Genomic DNA, 15,023 nt, shown 5'->3' on the forward strand with positions numbered 1-15,023 from the left:
GTTATGTTTTTTTATGCTTTCATTAGTGATGCTTGAGTTGATTCTCCCGTTTATGCTCATAAATTTAATGACTTAGATCATACCTTCATTGATGAACATTGATTTTATTGTTCATAATTATGCTAAACCTATTCATACCAAGAATATTGCTTTTGCTGACTTTGTTCATGATTTTACTGATACACCTGATGTTGTTAATATTCTTGTTAAGCCTGCCGATATCTCTTCTAATACTTTTATTAATTTCATAAAACATACAATGTCTCACCATTTTGCAAGTGAAGATTCTTGGCCAGAGCAGCTGAATGCAGCAATTGATATAATCCTTTATCATATTCATAACCACACTGACAAGGATGTTGCATCTATTGATTTTAAAGTTGCTTATGTTGATGCTCTTACTTTTCCTTTTTTCATGAAGTCAGTCATATCATTTATAACATGAACACAAGCCATTATATGTAGACAAGAACAACAAACCCAATGCTTATGGGCATAAATTTGACATAATATTTGTTAATCATAAACTGAAAAGGCTTAAGAGTTTATTCTCAGTTTTTGTTATTAAAATGTGGACAATAGTATGTTGTACTATCTACACTATGATTTTGAACCTTTTCTTTTGTTTCATTGTTTTAATTGTTTGTTTAAGTTGTTTTCTTTAGTTTTCCATCTATCCCCACATTGAGGACAATGTTTGACTCAAGTGTCAGAGGAGTTTTTGTTGTTTTCGATTTTTGTACATAGTATACAGTCTCATAAGTAAAGAGTAAATCGTCTAGTTAACATGCATTTTTTTTATAAAAGTGTTTTTTTTTCTTTTTTGTTTCCATCATTTATAATCTTTTGTCTTAAATTTTGTTGTTTTAGACGGTCTTTTATGTAGACTAGACAATGACCGTCTAGAGGGTCATTTTAGTAGGTAACCCTCTTGCGAAGAATTGATTTAGATAAAATCTAAGTTCTGGTTTCCTAGATGTTTCAGAGGTGTTATATCGTCTAGAGATTTGAGATCATTTATCAGTTCGTCATATCTATTGGTCTAAAAAACGTCTAGTGGTTTGTCATTGTATGATGAGTTAGCCTTGGTCTAAGAACCTGAAGATTAAATCTTGGATCGTCTACCTCTTTCAAGAACTTCTCAGCAACTACTGACACCTCCCGTTTATTGTAACTAAATCATTGTACATGTGGTTGGTTCTTATGAGAAACGTCCTTAGTTGGAAGTTGTAAGACAATTTTGTCTTGTATATAGTAACTTTAACTTGACGATTATTCTTTAATGTGAGAGTCAAGAGTTCACTGTGAAACTTGAGAGAAAGTTAGTGTGTTAGTCTCAAATATTATTCATAGTGAAATTATGTTTTTTTATTGTAGACAGGCCTTTTTGTATAACAACGTTAAATGGTTTTGTGTCTGATTCTTGATACTCTATTCTACCTTGTTTTACATTCTTCTTCCATGAAATTTATTTTTCTCCATTTTCATGTTACGTTTGAGGGTTTCATAGATTAGGGAATTGTGTTTGTGCTCAACACGTCTAATGAGTCGTTTTTGTCTACCTAACATGATTTTTACATAGATTTTCAACTATTATTTTTATAATAGGAACTTTATTTTTTTTTTTTTTATCTTATATGTGTTGTTTTTACCATGTAGTATTTGTTGTTTTTATATTTGATTTCACTGTACGGTTCCTCTTTCACTAGTTTTTTGTTTTTGAACTAATTTTCATTTTTGAACTGTCTTTCACTGTTTGATCATTCATGAATAATAAATGACAAACAAGGGGAGAGTTTTTGTTCTTGAGTTAATTTGGCCTAGGGTAACCTGTCACCTATCTTTTGAATATGTTCCCAGTGATCCTCACTTCTTTTGGATTTTTAGCCTTTCATATTTTTTCCCACCTTACCTAAGTTATCGCTGACCTTATCTTCCCCACCTCCATAAGAACTCCTTTTTCTATTTTTTTGTAGTTCCTTATACACTCTTGCAAGCATTTTTAAAAAGGATAAATAAAATGGTGACAATGTAGTAATTACATATTTCAGGAAAAATGTTTTGCCTACAAATCATAAATACTTTCCTTTCCAAGTGATTTTTTTTCCCTTATATTCTCTAAAGGTTTTTTTCCATATTTGATAGTTTCTTAGGTTTCCCCTTACATTCCTAGGTAAATGAAAGATAAAGACATAATGTAACAATTCAACACTTTCCAAAACCTTTGTATTAGGTTTGCCTCCACCCTCACACCCCCTATTTTGGTTTTAATAAAACTGAATTTAAGTCTAGAAACCAATTCAAAACACCTTAGAATGTCAAAAATAGTTTTTCACACAGTACTTCTATCGCTTCAACAAAAATAAAATCGAAAGAAAACAATAAAGAAAAGAAATAAAATTGAAGGAGATGTGTATTGATGAATGAGGTGAGAGTGAATAGATTGATATAAAAAGGCGAGAGAGTGAAATTTTGAGTGAGAAAATTTGTCATCTTTAAATTTGTGTATTTGGATTTAAAAATAATCTATGATTTTTGTTCATTGTCATGAAGACTCACATATTCTTATAATAATTTGACTTTAGCTTAAATAAATATGAAAGATATATTATATTAAGTCGGCCTAATCAACATTAACTTAAATAAATAAAATTAATATCAGTCTAACCGACGCTATCGTAAAAACATATAAAAACTAAAATTAAATAACAGTAATGTTAGCTAGACTAATGCTAACCTTAATTATTTTTAATATTTATTTCAGTCAGTATCGACTAAGTCGACACTAATATTATACTAGCAAAATTAAGCTAAAAATACTCAGTATCGACTTAGAGTTTACCACATCAACTCTATTAGTGTGGAGTATGGTAACATCAACTCTAGCACTATCACAAATACTTTTATTTATTGAAAAGTTAGCATCAACTTAAAATTGACTTAGTAATGTTAGCTAGACTAATGCTAGCTAGACTAATGCTAACCTTAATTATTTTTAATATTTATTTCAGTCAGTATCGACTAAGTCGACACTAATATTATACTAGCAAAATTAAGCTAAAAATACTCAGTATCGACTTAGAGTTTACCACATCAACTCTATTAGTGTGGAGTATGGTAACATCAACTCTAGCACTATCACAGTAATGTTAGCTAGACTAATGCTAACCTTAATTATTTTTAATATTTATTTCAGTCAGTATCGACTAAGTCGACACTAATATTATACTAGCAAAATTAAGCTAAAAATACTCAGTATCGACTTAGAGTTTACCACATCAACTCTATTAGTGTGGAGTATGGTAACATCAACTCTAGCACTATCACAAATACTTTTATTTATTGAAAAGTTAGCATCAACTTAAAATTGACTAAATTGACTGTATTATTGTAATAGATATTGACATAAGAGACATATTCATTGTGAACTTTATGATTTTTAACTCTTAAAAAGATAAATTTTATATCATATTATACTTGGCTTGGTGCATAATAATATTTAGAAAGTTAACTTGATGTGTGTTGTAAAAGGTTTTCAAAAAGAAGATGTCATTTACAAATATTTGTCAATTTATTTTATTGCATCTTAAGGGGAATTTTTGAAAGTTAATGACATCATATTAATTAACTGATGTATATATTATACGTCATGTATGTATCATTAGGAAGTCATTAATTAGCATTATTTGAGACACAAGTGGTCATATAAAAAATAAAATAAACTATTGTTTCTTCAATTTCTTTCCCTAGCTTATACTGTTATTCTTTTAGCAAAGAAAAACGTATTCTGCTTCTAACTTAGAGATTTTTGTTTTACAGAAACTTACAGATTTTGTTATATATGTTACTTATTGCGTTATTTTAATGAATATGTTTTAAATTAGAATTTATTTTCTTTATAGGTGTACAATCTTTTTTAACATAGAATATGATTGTAAAAGTTATTAGACACAGATCCCTTTCTCTTTTCCATGCAACTTCGTGTTAAAAACATCATGGGTGTTTTCTGAAAACAATAGTAAAAGTTGTGTTTTCTTGTTAAAAAATTGCTGCATAGCCGCCTATTTGGATATTAAACTTTATTGGAAAAGTTTGAAACGTGGGAATTTAGTAATGGTTTCATAAAAAATACAAACTAAGTACAAGTTCAGTCACTCTTCTAAGTCAAAAACTTGTAAGTCAAAAATAGTATGTTATATATATTATTATGAAATCAAGTGGTCAAAGTATGAGGTGGTAGTTGGCATTCCTTCCTATTTAAAGAGACAGTGAAGCATTCACAGAAACAGCATCAAACCTCTAAGAAAAATAACATGGCCTTCTACAGCTCTCACTTTCTGGGTCTCTTTGCTCTTCTTCTTCTTAGATCTTCTAAAGTTACATGCGAAGAAGCAGTTTCAGTTTCTCCAACTATTGACATTTCACTCAATCGGAACTCTTTCCCTGAAGGCTTCATCTTTGGAGCTGGATCTTCCTCCTACCAGGTATATACTTCTTACAAACAAACACATAATTAAAGGGATTTTGATTTACTTTCTTGCATGATTTTGATTTCGTTTATGTTTGTCATATAGTTCGAAGGTGCAGCAATGGAAGGTGGTAGAGGAGCAAGTGTATGGGATACTTTCACTCATAAATATCCAGGTAACTCACTGTCTCCGATTCTCCCCCATACAAACAGATCAAAGAATGGGAGTGGAAGAGAATTAATAAACAATAATATTTTTTTCTGAGTCATCTTCAATAATAAACAAATATATGTTCTAATTTTTAATTATTAATATGCAGGTAAGATCCAGGATAGAAGCAACGGAGACGTGGCCATCGACTCATATCATCTTTACAAGGTTTGATCACAGCACTTTTATTTTATTTTTGTATTCTATTATATACGAATTATTTATTTCAAAAACATATATACTTATCGGTGTTCATAAATTATCTATATTATATTTTTCTGTGTCTATAGGAAGATGTTGGAATGATGAAGGATGCGAATTTGGATTCATACAGATTTTCCATATCTTGGTCAAGGATTCTTCCCAGTAAGTTATTTTCTTGTAATTAATCACTAAGTATTTCATAGTTGATTCTTCCTTTTATATTAACCATTTTTTATTAAACTATTTACAGAAGGAAAACTAAGTGGAGGAATAAATCAAGAAGGAATAAACTACTACAACAACCTTATCAATGAGCTACTCGCTAATGGTTAGAATTTAAACTCTGATTTAAATTTTATCGTATTTGGACTTTAGTTTTATAATATTTCATGATCATTATTAGTTAACTATTAACAACTACAGGTATAAAACCATTTGTGACTATTTTTCACTGGGATCTTCCCCAAGCACTAGAAGACGAGTATGGTGGTTTCTTAAGTCCATTGATAGTGTAAGTTTCAATTCTGAAATTAATTTAGCTTGTATAAGTGCTTAGCACATTTAACATCTCAATAGGAATATAATTTGACAATCAAACATATATTGTTCTTCAGGAAGGATTTTCGAGATTATGCAGAACTTTGCTTCAAGGAATTTGGTGATAGGGTGAAGTATTGGGTTACATTGAATGAGCCGTGGAGTTACAGTCAAAATGGCTATGCAAATGGAGGGATGGCACCAGGTCGTTGTTCTGCATGGATGAATTCAAATTGCACTGGTGGTGATTCTGCAACGGAGCCATATTTGGTTACACATCACCAACTTCTTGCTCATGCAGCAGCTGTTCGTGTCTACAAGACCAAGTATCAGGTTAGTTAATTATTAATTTATTCTTGAATTTTTAGGCATGTTAAAATTGAGTAGACTTTGCCATGTTCTTTAAGGTTTCCTTGTATATTTGTTTTTAAAACTTAATATCTGAATATGATATATGCAGACAACTCAAAAGGGTGTGATAGGCATAACCTTGGTAGCCAATTGGTTTTTGCCACTCAGAGATACCAAATCTGATCAAAAGGCTGCTGAAAGAGCAATTGACTTCATGTATGGATGGTAAGAGTTCCTTTCACACTCTATCAAAACGATGTGTTAAGAATTTCATATAGGAACTTGACAAATTTTCTATTTGGTTTGGTGAATAAAAATCTAATTTGAATGCTAAATGATTTCAGGTTTATGAATCCATTAACTTTTGGTGACTATCCAAAAAGTATGAGATCACTTGTGAGAACAAGATTGCCAAAGTTCACCACAGAGCAAGCTAGATTACTTGTTGGTTCATTCGATTTTATTGGCCTAAACTATTACTCTACAACATATTCCTCTGATGCACCTCAACTAAGCAATGCCAACCCTAGCTACATAACTGATTCTCTTGTCACTGCTTCATGTAAGGACTTCAATTTTCTAAGATTTTATCAATACCCTAAATTTGATGCATAAATAGTTGAATATGATCATGACTAACAATAGATTGTGTTTTATGTTTTTGATTGATTACAGTTGAACGTGATGGGAAACCTATTGGAATAAAGGTACTTTTATACTCACTAAGAAATAAAAATGTTCTACGATTTCAACCTTTTAATTTTTATAAAATATATAATTAACCGTTTTTTGTAATTATATGCAGATTGCTTCTGATTGGCTATATGTTTATCCAAAAGGAATTCGTGATCTTTTATTATATACCAAGGAAAAGTACAATAATCCTTTGATTTACATCACAGAGAATGGTAAATGACTATTCTTCATGTCTATATTCAATTTAACATATTTCTACATCATTTTCAGTATCCCTATCTTGTTAAGGTCAATGTGTATCCTAATTTTGAATATATTCTTCTTCACTTTTATAGGTGTAAATGAGTATAATGAACCCTCTTTATCACTTGAAGAATCTCTCATGGATACTTTCAGAATTGATTATCATTATCGTCATCTCTATTATCTTCTATCGGCAATTAGGTAAGTAATTATTATTTGTACAAATGTTTTATCTTATGTTGTTATTTAACTTAATAATTTTTAATTTATTTTTATTTCATTTATTCATTATAGGAATGGCGCAAATGTAAAAGGGTATTATGTATGGTCTTTCTTCGACAATTTTGAGTGGTCTTCAGGCTATACATCACGATTCGGAATGATCTTCATAGATTATAAAAATGGGTTGAAAAGATATAACAAACTCTCGGCAATGTGGTACAAGAACTTCCTCGAGAAAGAAACCAAACTCTATGACTCTAGTAAATAATATTATGAAATATTTTTGTTAATTTGTTATATTTGTAACTAATTATTTGATTTTTTTATTTGACATTCTTTTATTCTAAATAGACATTAAAATAGAGATTTATTTTGTTCTTTGATTGTAAAGTCCTATTGGACTCAGATGAAAAAAATACATATACTTGTTACAGATCTTTTGTAATTGATACAGTTGTTACCAAGAGAATGAAAAACATTGTTATTATAAATTTTTCATTTACCATCTTTATCATTTATACAATATATGCAACCAACAACATTTAACATTAAATTCTTGCATGTATTTGAGTTAAAATACATACACACATTTTCGCTGAGGAAGCAACACATCAAAGAAGAAAAAATATCTGATTAATTGCCTCTTCCTTTTATCAGCAAAAAAATGTAATATATTACAAAGCATCTCCATTGTTGCAAAATTCGATCTACCTAAAAAATTCCAGACCTAGTTTCCTATTACAGAGAAGGTGAGGAAAAGATTAACTAGTTGGAAAGGTAAATATTTTTCGTTTGCAAGGAGAATATGCTTACTCAAATAAGTCCTTACGGTCCTTTCCCTATTTTTTTTTTTTTTTAAGATTCTTTTAAGGATTGAAAAAGAGTTGAGGAAAATACAAAGAATTTTTTTATGAGGTTAGGTACTTGAAAGGGGAAAAATCCTTTGGGTTAAATGGGATACAATGTGTAAACCTAAGGAATCGGGAGGCCTAAAGGTAGAAGATATAAAAATATTTAATATAGCATTGTTAGGAAAGTGGATATGTAGACTTGCAAACATAAGGGACTTTGAATTAGGCACCTAAATGAGAGTCTCTTGGCAAGCATGTTCAAGTGTGCTCCATGTGACTTAATAAGGTCTAAAGGACCCGCCGAGGGTAAATATGGGCTGCAATGAAGCCCTAATTATACCCTAAGTAGGTTTTTATACATCTAACTTAACCCTAATTCACTTAAGAAAAATGCAAGTAAATTTCTTATACTAATTTTAGCAAGAAAAATAAATTATACTCTAGAAAAGTTACACTAGGTTATGACATTTTTGAACATATATAAAAAGGTGTCTCTGCCATCAGTAGCATAGTCTCAATCTTCTTGTATCCTCCTTGCCATAGCTCTAATGGTTGATCCTGAGCTGGGCCCTCTGCCATCATAAGGGATGACTGGTTTGAGCAAAATATAGTCTGGAAAGTAGGTAAAGATGAGAAGTTCTATTTTTGCACAAAGAGTTGGGCTAGAGAAGAACCATTAATTAAAAATACCCAAGATTTTATAAAAACTTCAATTAAATAACATTAATGTCTATTAGACTAATTCCTACCTTAATTATATTTAGTATTTATTTCAGCCAGTATCGACTATACTGACTAAGTTGACACTAATATTATACTAGCAAAATTAAGCTAAAAATAGTTATTAATGACTTAGAGTTGACCATGTCAACTCTATTAGTGTCTAACATTGAGTGGAGTCTGGTAACATCAGCTCTAGCACTTTCACAAATACTTTTATTTATTGAAAAGTTAGCATCAACTTAAAATTGACTGTATTCTTGTAATAGACATTGACATAAGAGACATATTCATGTGAACTTTATGATTTTTAACTCTTAAAAAATTAAATTTTATATCATATTAAACTTGGCTTGGTTTAGAAAGTTAACTTGATGTGTGTTGTAAAAGGTTTTCTTTTGTTAAGAAAGAAGATGTCATTTACAAATATTTGTCAATTTATTTTATTGCATCTTATGGGGAATTTTTGAAAGTTAATGACATCATATTAATTAACTGATGTATATATTATACGTCATGTATGTATCATTAGGAAGTCGTTATAATTAGCATTATTTGAGACACAAGTGGTCATATAAAAAATAAAATAAACTATTGTTTCTTCAATTTCTTTCCCTAGCTTATACTGTTATTCTTTTAGCAAAGAAAAACGTATTCTGCTTCTAACTTAGAGATTTTTGTTTTACAGAAACTTACAGATTTTGTTATATATGTTACTTATTGCGTTATTTTAATGAATATGTTTTAAATTAGAATTTATTTTCTTTATAGGTGTACAATCTTTTTTAACATAGAATATGATTGTAAAAGTTATTAGACACAGATCCCTTTCTCTTTTCCATGCAACTTCGTGTTAAAAACATCATGGGTGTTTTCTGAAAACAATAGTAAAAGTTGTGTTTTCTTGTTAAAAAATTGCTGCATAGCCGCCTATTTGGATATTAAACTTTATTGGAAAAGTTTGAAACGTGGGAATTTAGTAATGGTTTCATAAAAAATACAAACTAAGTACAAGTTCAGTCACTCTTCTAAGTCAAAAACTTGTAAGTCAAAAATAGTATGTTATATATATTATTATGAAATCAAGTGGTCAAAGTATGAGGTGGTAGTTGGCATTCCTTCCTATTTAAAGAGACAGTGAAGCATTCACAGAAACAGCATCAAACCTCTAAGAAAAATAACATGGCCTTCTACAGCTCTCACTTTCTGGGTCTCTTTGCTCTTCTTCTTCTTAGATCTTCTAAAGTTACATGCGAAGAAGCAGTTTCAGTTTCTCCAACTATTGACATTTCACTCAATCGGAACTCTTTCCCTGAAGGCTTCATCTTTGGAGCTGGATCTTCCTCCTACCAGGTATATACTTCTTACAAACAAACACATAATTAAAGGGATTTTGATTTACTTTCTTGCATGATTTTGATTTCGTTTATGTTTGTCATATAGTTCGAAGGTGCAGCAATGGAAGGTGGTAGAGGAGCAAGTGTATGGGATACTTTCACTCATAAATATCCAGGTAACTCACTGTCTCCGATTCTCCCCCATACAAACAGATCAAAGAATGGGAGTGGAAGAGAATTAATAAACAATAATATTTTTTTCTGAGTCATCTTCAATAATAAACAAATATATGTTCTAATTTTTAATTATTAATATGCAGGTAAGATCCAGGATAGAAGCAACGGAGACGTGGCCATCGACTCATATCATCTTTACAAGGTTTGATCACAGCACTTTTATTTTATTTTTGTATTCTATTATATACGAATTATTTATTTCAAAAACATATATACTTATCGGTGTTCATAAATTATCTATATTATATTTTTCTGTGTCTATAGGAAGATGTTGGAATGATGAAGGATGCGAATTTGGATTCATACAGATTTTCCATATCTTGGTCAAGGATTCTTCCCAGTAAGTTATTTTCTTGTAATTAATCACTAAGTATTTCATAGTTGATTCTTCCTTTTATATTAACCATTTTTTATTAAACTATTTACAGAAGGAAAACTAAGTGGAGGAATAAATCAAGAAGGAATAAACTACTACAACAACCTTATCAATGAGCTACTCGCTAATGGTTAGAATTTAAACTCTGATTTAAATTTTATCGTATTTGGACTTTAGTTTTATAATATTTCATGATCATTATTAGTTAACTATTAACAACTACAGGTATAAAACCATTTGTGACTATTTTTCACTGGGATCTTCCCCAAGCACTAGAAGACGAGTATGGTGGTTTCTTAAGTCCATTGATAGTGTAAGTTTCAATTCTGAAATTAATTTAGCTTGTATAAGTGCTTAGCACATTTAACATCTCAATAGGAATATAATTTGACAATCAAACATATATTGTTCTTCAGGAAGGATTTTCGAGATTATGCAGAACTTTGCTTCAAGGAATTTGGTGATAGGGTGAAGTATTGGGTTACATTGAATGAGCCGTGGAGTTACAGTCAAAATGGCTATGCAAATGGAGGGATGGCACCAGGTCGTTGTTCTGCATGGATGAATTCAAATTGCACTGGTGGTGATTCTGCAACGGAGCCATATTTGGTTACACATCACCAACTTCTTGCTCATGCAGCAGCTGTTCGTGTCTACAAGACCAAGTATCAGGTTAGTTAATTATTAATTTATTCTTGAATTTTTAGGCATGTTAAAATTGAGTAGACTTTGCCATGTTCTTTAAGGTTTCCTTGTATATTTGTTTTTAAAACTTAATATCTGAATATGATATATGCAGACAACTCAAAAGGGTGTGATAGGCATAACCTTGGTAGCCAATTGGTTTTTGCCACTCAGAGATACCAAATCTGATCAAAAGGCTGCTGAAAGAGCAATTGACTTCATGTATGGATGGTAAGAGTTCCTTTCACACTCTATCAAAACGATGTGTTAAGAATTTCATATAGGAACTTGACAAATTTTCTATTTGGTTTGGTGAATAAAAATCTAATTTGAATGCTAAATGATTTCAGGTTTATGAATCCATTAACTTTTGGTGACTATCCAAAAAGTATGAGATCACTTGTGAGAACAAGATTGCCAAAGTTCACCACAGAGCAAGCTAGATTACTTGTTGGTTCATTCGATTTTATTGGCCTAAACTATTACTCTACAACATATTCCTCTGATGCACCTCAACTAAGCAATGCCAACCCTAGCTACATAACTGATTCTCTTGTCACTGCTTCATGTAAGGACTTCAATTTTCTAAGATTTTATCAATACCCTAAATTTGATGCATAAATAGTTGAATATGATCATGACTAACAATAGATTGTGTTTTATGTTTTTGATTGATTACAGTTGAACGTGATGGGAAACCTATTGGAATAAAGGTACTTTTATACTCACTAAGAAATAAAAATGTTCTACGATTTCAACCTTTTAATTTTTATAAAATATATAATTAACCGTTTTTTGTAATTATATGCAGATTGCTTCTGATTGGCTATATGTTTATCCAAAAGGAATTCGTGATCTTTTATTATATACCAAGGAAAAGTACAATAATCCTTTGATTTACATCACAGAGAATGGTAAATGACTATTCTTCATGTCTATATTCAATTTAACATATTTCTACATCATTTTCAGTATCCCTATCTTGTTAAGGTCAATGTGTATCCTAATTTTGAATATATTCTTCTTCACTTTTATAGGTGTAAATGAGTATAATGAACCCTCTTTATCACTTGAAGAATCTCTCATGGATACTTTCAGAATTGATTATCATTATCGTCATCTCTATTATCTTCTATCGGCAATTAGGTAAGTAATTATTATTTGTACAAATGTTTTATCTTATGTTGTTATTTAACTTAATAATTTTTAATTTATTTTTATTTCATTTATTCATTATAGGAATGGCGCAAATGTAAAAGGGTATTATGTATGGTCTTTCTTCGACAATTTTGAGTGGTCTTCAGGCTATACATCACGATTCGGAATGATCTTCATAGATTATAAAAATGGGTTGAAAAGATATAACAAACTCTCGGCAATGTGGTACAAGAACTTCCTCGAGAAAGAAACCAAACTCTATGACTCTAGTAAATAATATTATGAAATATTTTTGTTAATTTGTTATATTTGTAACTAATTATTTGATTTTTTTATTTGACATTCTTTTATTCTAAATAGACATTAAAATAGAGATTTATTTTGTTCTTTGATTGTAAAGTCCTATTGGACTCAGATGAAAAAAATACATATACTTGTTACAGATCTTTTGTAATTGATACAGTTGTTACCAAGAGAATGAAAAACATTGTTATTATAAATTTTTCATTTACCATCTTTATCATTTATACAATATATGCAACCAACAACATTTAACATTAAATTCTTGCATGTATTTGAGTTAAAATACATACACACATTTTCGCTGAGGAAGCAACACATCAAAGAAGAAAAAATATCTGATTAATTGCCTCTTCCTTTTATCAGCAAAAAAATGTAATATATTACAAAGCATCTCCATTGTTGCAAAATTCGATCTACCTAAAAAATTCCAGACCTAGTTTCCTATTACAGAGAAGGTGAGGAAAAGATTAACTAGTTGGAAAGGTAAATATTTTTCGTTTGCAAGGAGAATATGCTTACTCAAATAAGTCCTTACGGTCCTTTCCCTATTTTTTTTTTTTTTTTAAGATTCTTTTAAGGATTGAAAAAGAGTTGAGGAAAATACAAAGAATTTTTTTATGAGGTTAGGTACTTGAAAGGGGAAAAATCCTTTGGGTTAAATGGGATACAATGTGTAAACCTAAGGAATCGGGAGGCCTAAAGGTAGAAGATATAAAAATATTTAATATAGCATTGTTAGGAAAGTGGATATGTAGACTTGCAAACATAAGGGACTTTGAATTAGGCACCTAAATGAGAGTCTCTTGGCAAGCATGTTCAAGTGTGCTCCATGTGACTTAATAAGGTCTAAAGGACCCGCCGAGGGTAAATATGGGCTGCAATGAAGCCCTAATTATACCCTAAGTAGGTTTTTATACATCTAACTTAACCCTAATTCACTTAAGAAAAATGCAAGTAAATTTCTTATACTAATTTTAGCAAGAAAAATAAATTATACTCTAGAAAAGTTACACTAGGTTATGACATTTTTGAACATATATAAAAAGGTGTCTCTGCCATCAGTAGCATAGTCTCAATCTTCTTGTATCCTCCTTGCCATAGCTCTAATGGTTGATCCTGAGCTGGGCCCTCTGCCATCATAAGGGATGACTGGTTTGAGCAAAATATAGTCTGGAAAGTAGGTAAAGATGAGAAGTTCTATTTTTGCACAAAGAGTTGGGCTAGAGAAGAACCATTAATTAAAAATACCCAAGATTTTATAAAAACTTCAATTAAATAACATTAATGTCTATTAGACTAATTCCTACCTTAATTATATTTAGTATTTATTTCAGCCAGTATCGACTATACTGACTAAGTTGACACTAATATTATACTAGCAAAATTAAGCTAAAAATAGTTATTAATGACTTAGAGTTGACCATGTCAACTCTATTAGTGTCTAACATTGAGTGGAGTCTGGTAACATCAGCTCTAGCACTTTCACAAATACTTTTATTTATTGAAAAGTTAGCATCAACTTAAAATTGACTGTATTCTTGTAATAGACATTGACATAAGAGACATATTCATGTGAACTTTATGATTTTTAACTCTTAAAAAATTAAATTTTATATCATATTAAACTTGGCTTGGTTTAGAAAGTTAACTTGATGTGTGTTGTAAAAGGTTTTCTTTTGTTAAGAAAGAAGATGTCATTTACAAATATTTGTCAATTTATTTTATTGCATCTTATGGGGAATTTTTGAAAGTTAATGACATCATATTAATTAACTGATGTATATATTATACGTCATGTATGTATCATTAGGAAGTCGTTATAATTAGCATTATTTGAGACACAAGTGGTCATATAAAAAATAAAATAAACTATTGTTTCTTCAATTTCTTTCCCTAGCTTATACTGTTATTCTTTTAGCAAAGAAAAACGTATTCTGCTTCTAACTTAGAGATTTTTGTTTTACAGAAACTTACAGATTTTGTTATATATGTTACTTATTGCGTTATTTTAATGAATATGTTTTAAATTAGAATTTATTTTCTTTATAGGTGTACAATCTTTTTTAACATAGAATATGATTGTAAAAGTTATTAGACACAGATCCCTTTCTCTTTTCCATGCAACTTCGTGTTAAAAACATCATGGGTGTTTTCTGAAAACAATAGTAAAAGTTGTGTTTTCTTGTTAAAAAATTGCTGCATAGCCGCCTATTTGGATATTAAACTTTATTGGAAAAGTTTGAAACGTGGGAATTTAGTAATGGTTTCATAAAAAATACAAACTAAGTACAAGTTCAGCCACTCTTCTAAGTCAAAAACTTGTAAGTCAAAAATAGTATGTTATATATATTATTATGAAATCAAGTGGTCAAAGTATGAGGTGGTAGTTGGCATTCCTTCCTATTTAAAGAGACAGTGAAGCATT

General features: G+C 30.1%; 2 protein-coding genes across 2 annotated transcripts; both read left to right on the forward strand.

Moving 5' to 3' along the window:
- Positions 1–4,278: 4,278 nt before the first annotated feature.
- Positions 4,279–7,423, forward strand: LOC137813563 (cyanogenic beta-glucosidase). Its single transcript, XM_068615896.2, has 13 exons — positions 4,279–4,484; positions 4,575–4,644; positions 4,789–4,847; positions 4,970–5,045; positions 5,134–5,211; positions 5,307–5,394; positions 5,498–5,753; positions 5,881–5,996; positions 6,116–6,333; positions 6,447–6,478; positions 6,577–6,679; positions 6,803–6,911; positions 7,005–7,423. Exons 1-13 carry the CDS (start codon positions 4,314–4,316, stop codon positions 7,198–7,200), a joined length of 1,572 nt encoding a protein of 523 aa, XP_068471997.1. The 5' UTR covers positions 4,279–4,313; the 3' UTR covers positions 7,201–7,423.
- Positions 7,424–9,650: 2,227 nt separating this feature from the next.
- LOC150029519 (cyanogenic beta-glucosidase-like) lies at positions 9,651–12,795 on the forward strand. The gene is made up of 13 exons (XM_090300385.1): positions 9,651–9,856; positions 9,947–10,016; positions 10,161–10,219; positions 10,342–10,417; positions 10,506–10,583; positions 10,679–10,766; positions 10,870–11,125; positions 11,253–11,368; positions 11,488–11,705; positions 11,819–11,850; positions 11,949–12,051; positions 12,175–12,283; positions 12,377–12,795. Exons 1-13 carry the CDS (start codon positions 9,686–9,688, stop codon positions 12,570–12,572), a joined length of 1,572 nt encoding a protein of 523 aa, XP_090156511.1. The 5' UTR covers positions 9,651–9,685; the 3' UTR covers positions 12,573–12,795.
- The last annotated feature ends 2,228 nt before the right edge of the window (positions 12,796–15,023 follow it).

The sequence above is a fragment of the Phaseolus vulgaris genome, chromosome 1 (assembly GCF_051622355.1).
Source record: "Phaseolus vulgaris cultivar YP4 chromosome 1, ASM5162235v1, whole genome shotgun sequence".
Classification (NCBI taxonomy): Eukaryota; Viridiplantae; Streptophyta; class Magnoliopsida; order Fabales; family Fabaceae; genus Phaseolus; species Phaseolus vulgaris.

Excerpts from the sequence above, each read along its gene's own strand:
- LOC137813563 (XM_068615896.2), top strand. The coding sequence starts at position 4,314 with ATGGCCTTCTACAGCTCTCACTTTCTGGGTCTCTTTGCTCTTCTTCTT. Across the intron at positions 6,334-6,446 it reads TTCTCTTGTCACTGCTTCAT|TTGAACGTGATGGGAAACCT; the intron begins GTAAGGACTTCA and ends GATTGATTACAG. Across the intron at positions 6,680-6,802 it reads GATTTACATCACAGAGAATG|GTGTAAATGAGTATAATGAA; the intron begins GTAAATGACTAT and ends TCACTTTTATAG.
- LOC150029519 (XM_090300385.1), top strand. The coding sequence starts at position 9,686 with ATGGCCTTCTACAGCTCTCACTTTCTGGGTCTCTTTGCTCTTCTTCTT. Across the intron at positions 10,220-10,341 it reads ACTCATATCATCTTTACAAG|GAAGATGTTGGAATGATGAA; the intron begins GTTTGATCACAG and ends CTGTGTCTATAG. Across the intron at positions 10,767-10,869 it reads TTCTTAAGTCCATTGATAGT|GAAGGATTTTCGAGATTATG; the intron begins GTAAGTTTCAAT and ends ATTGTTCTTCAG.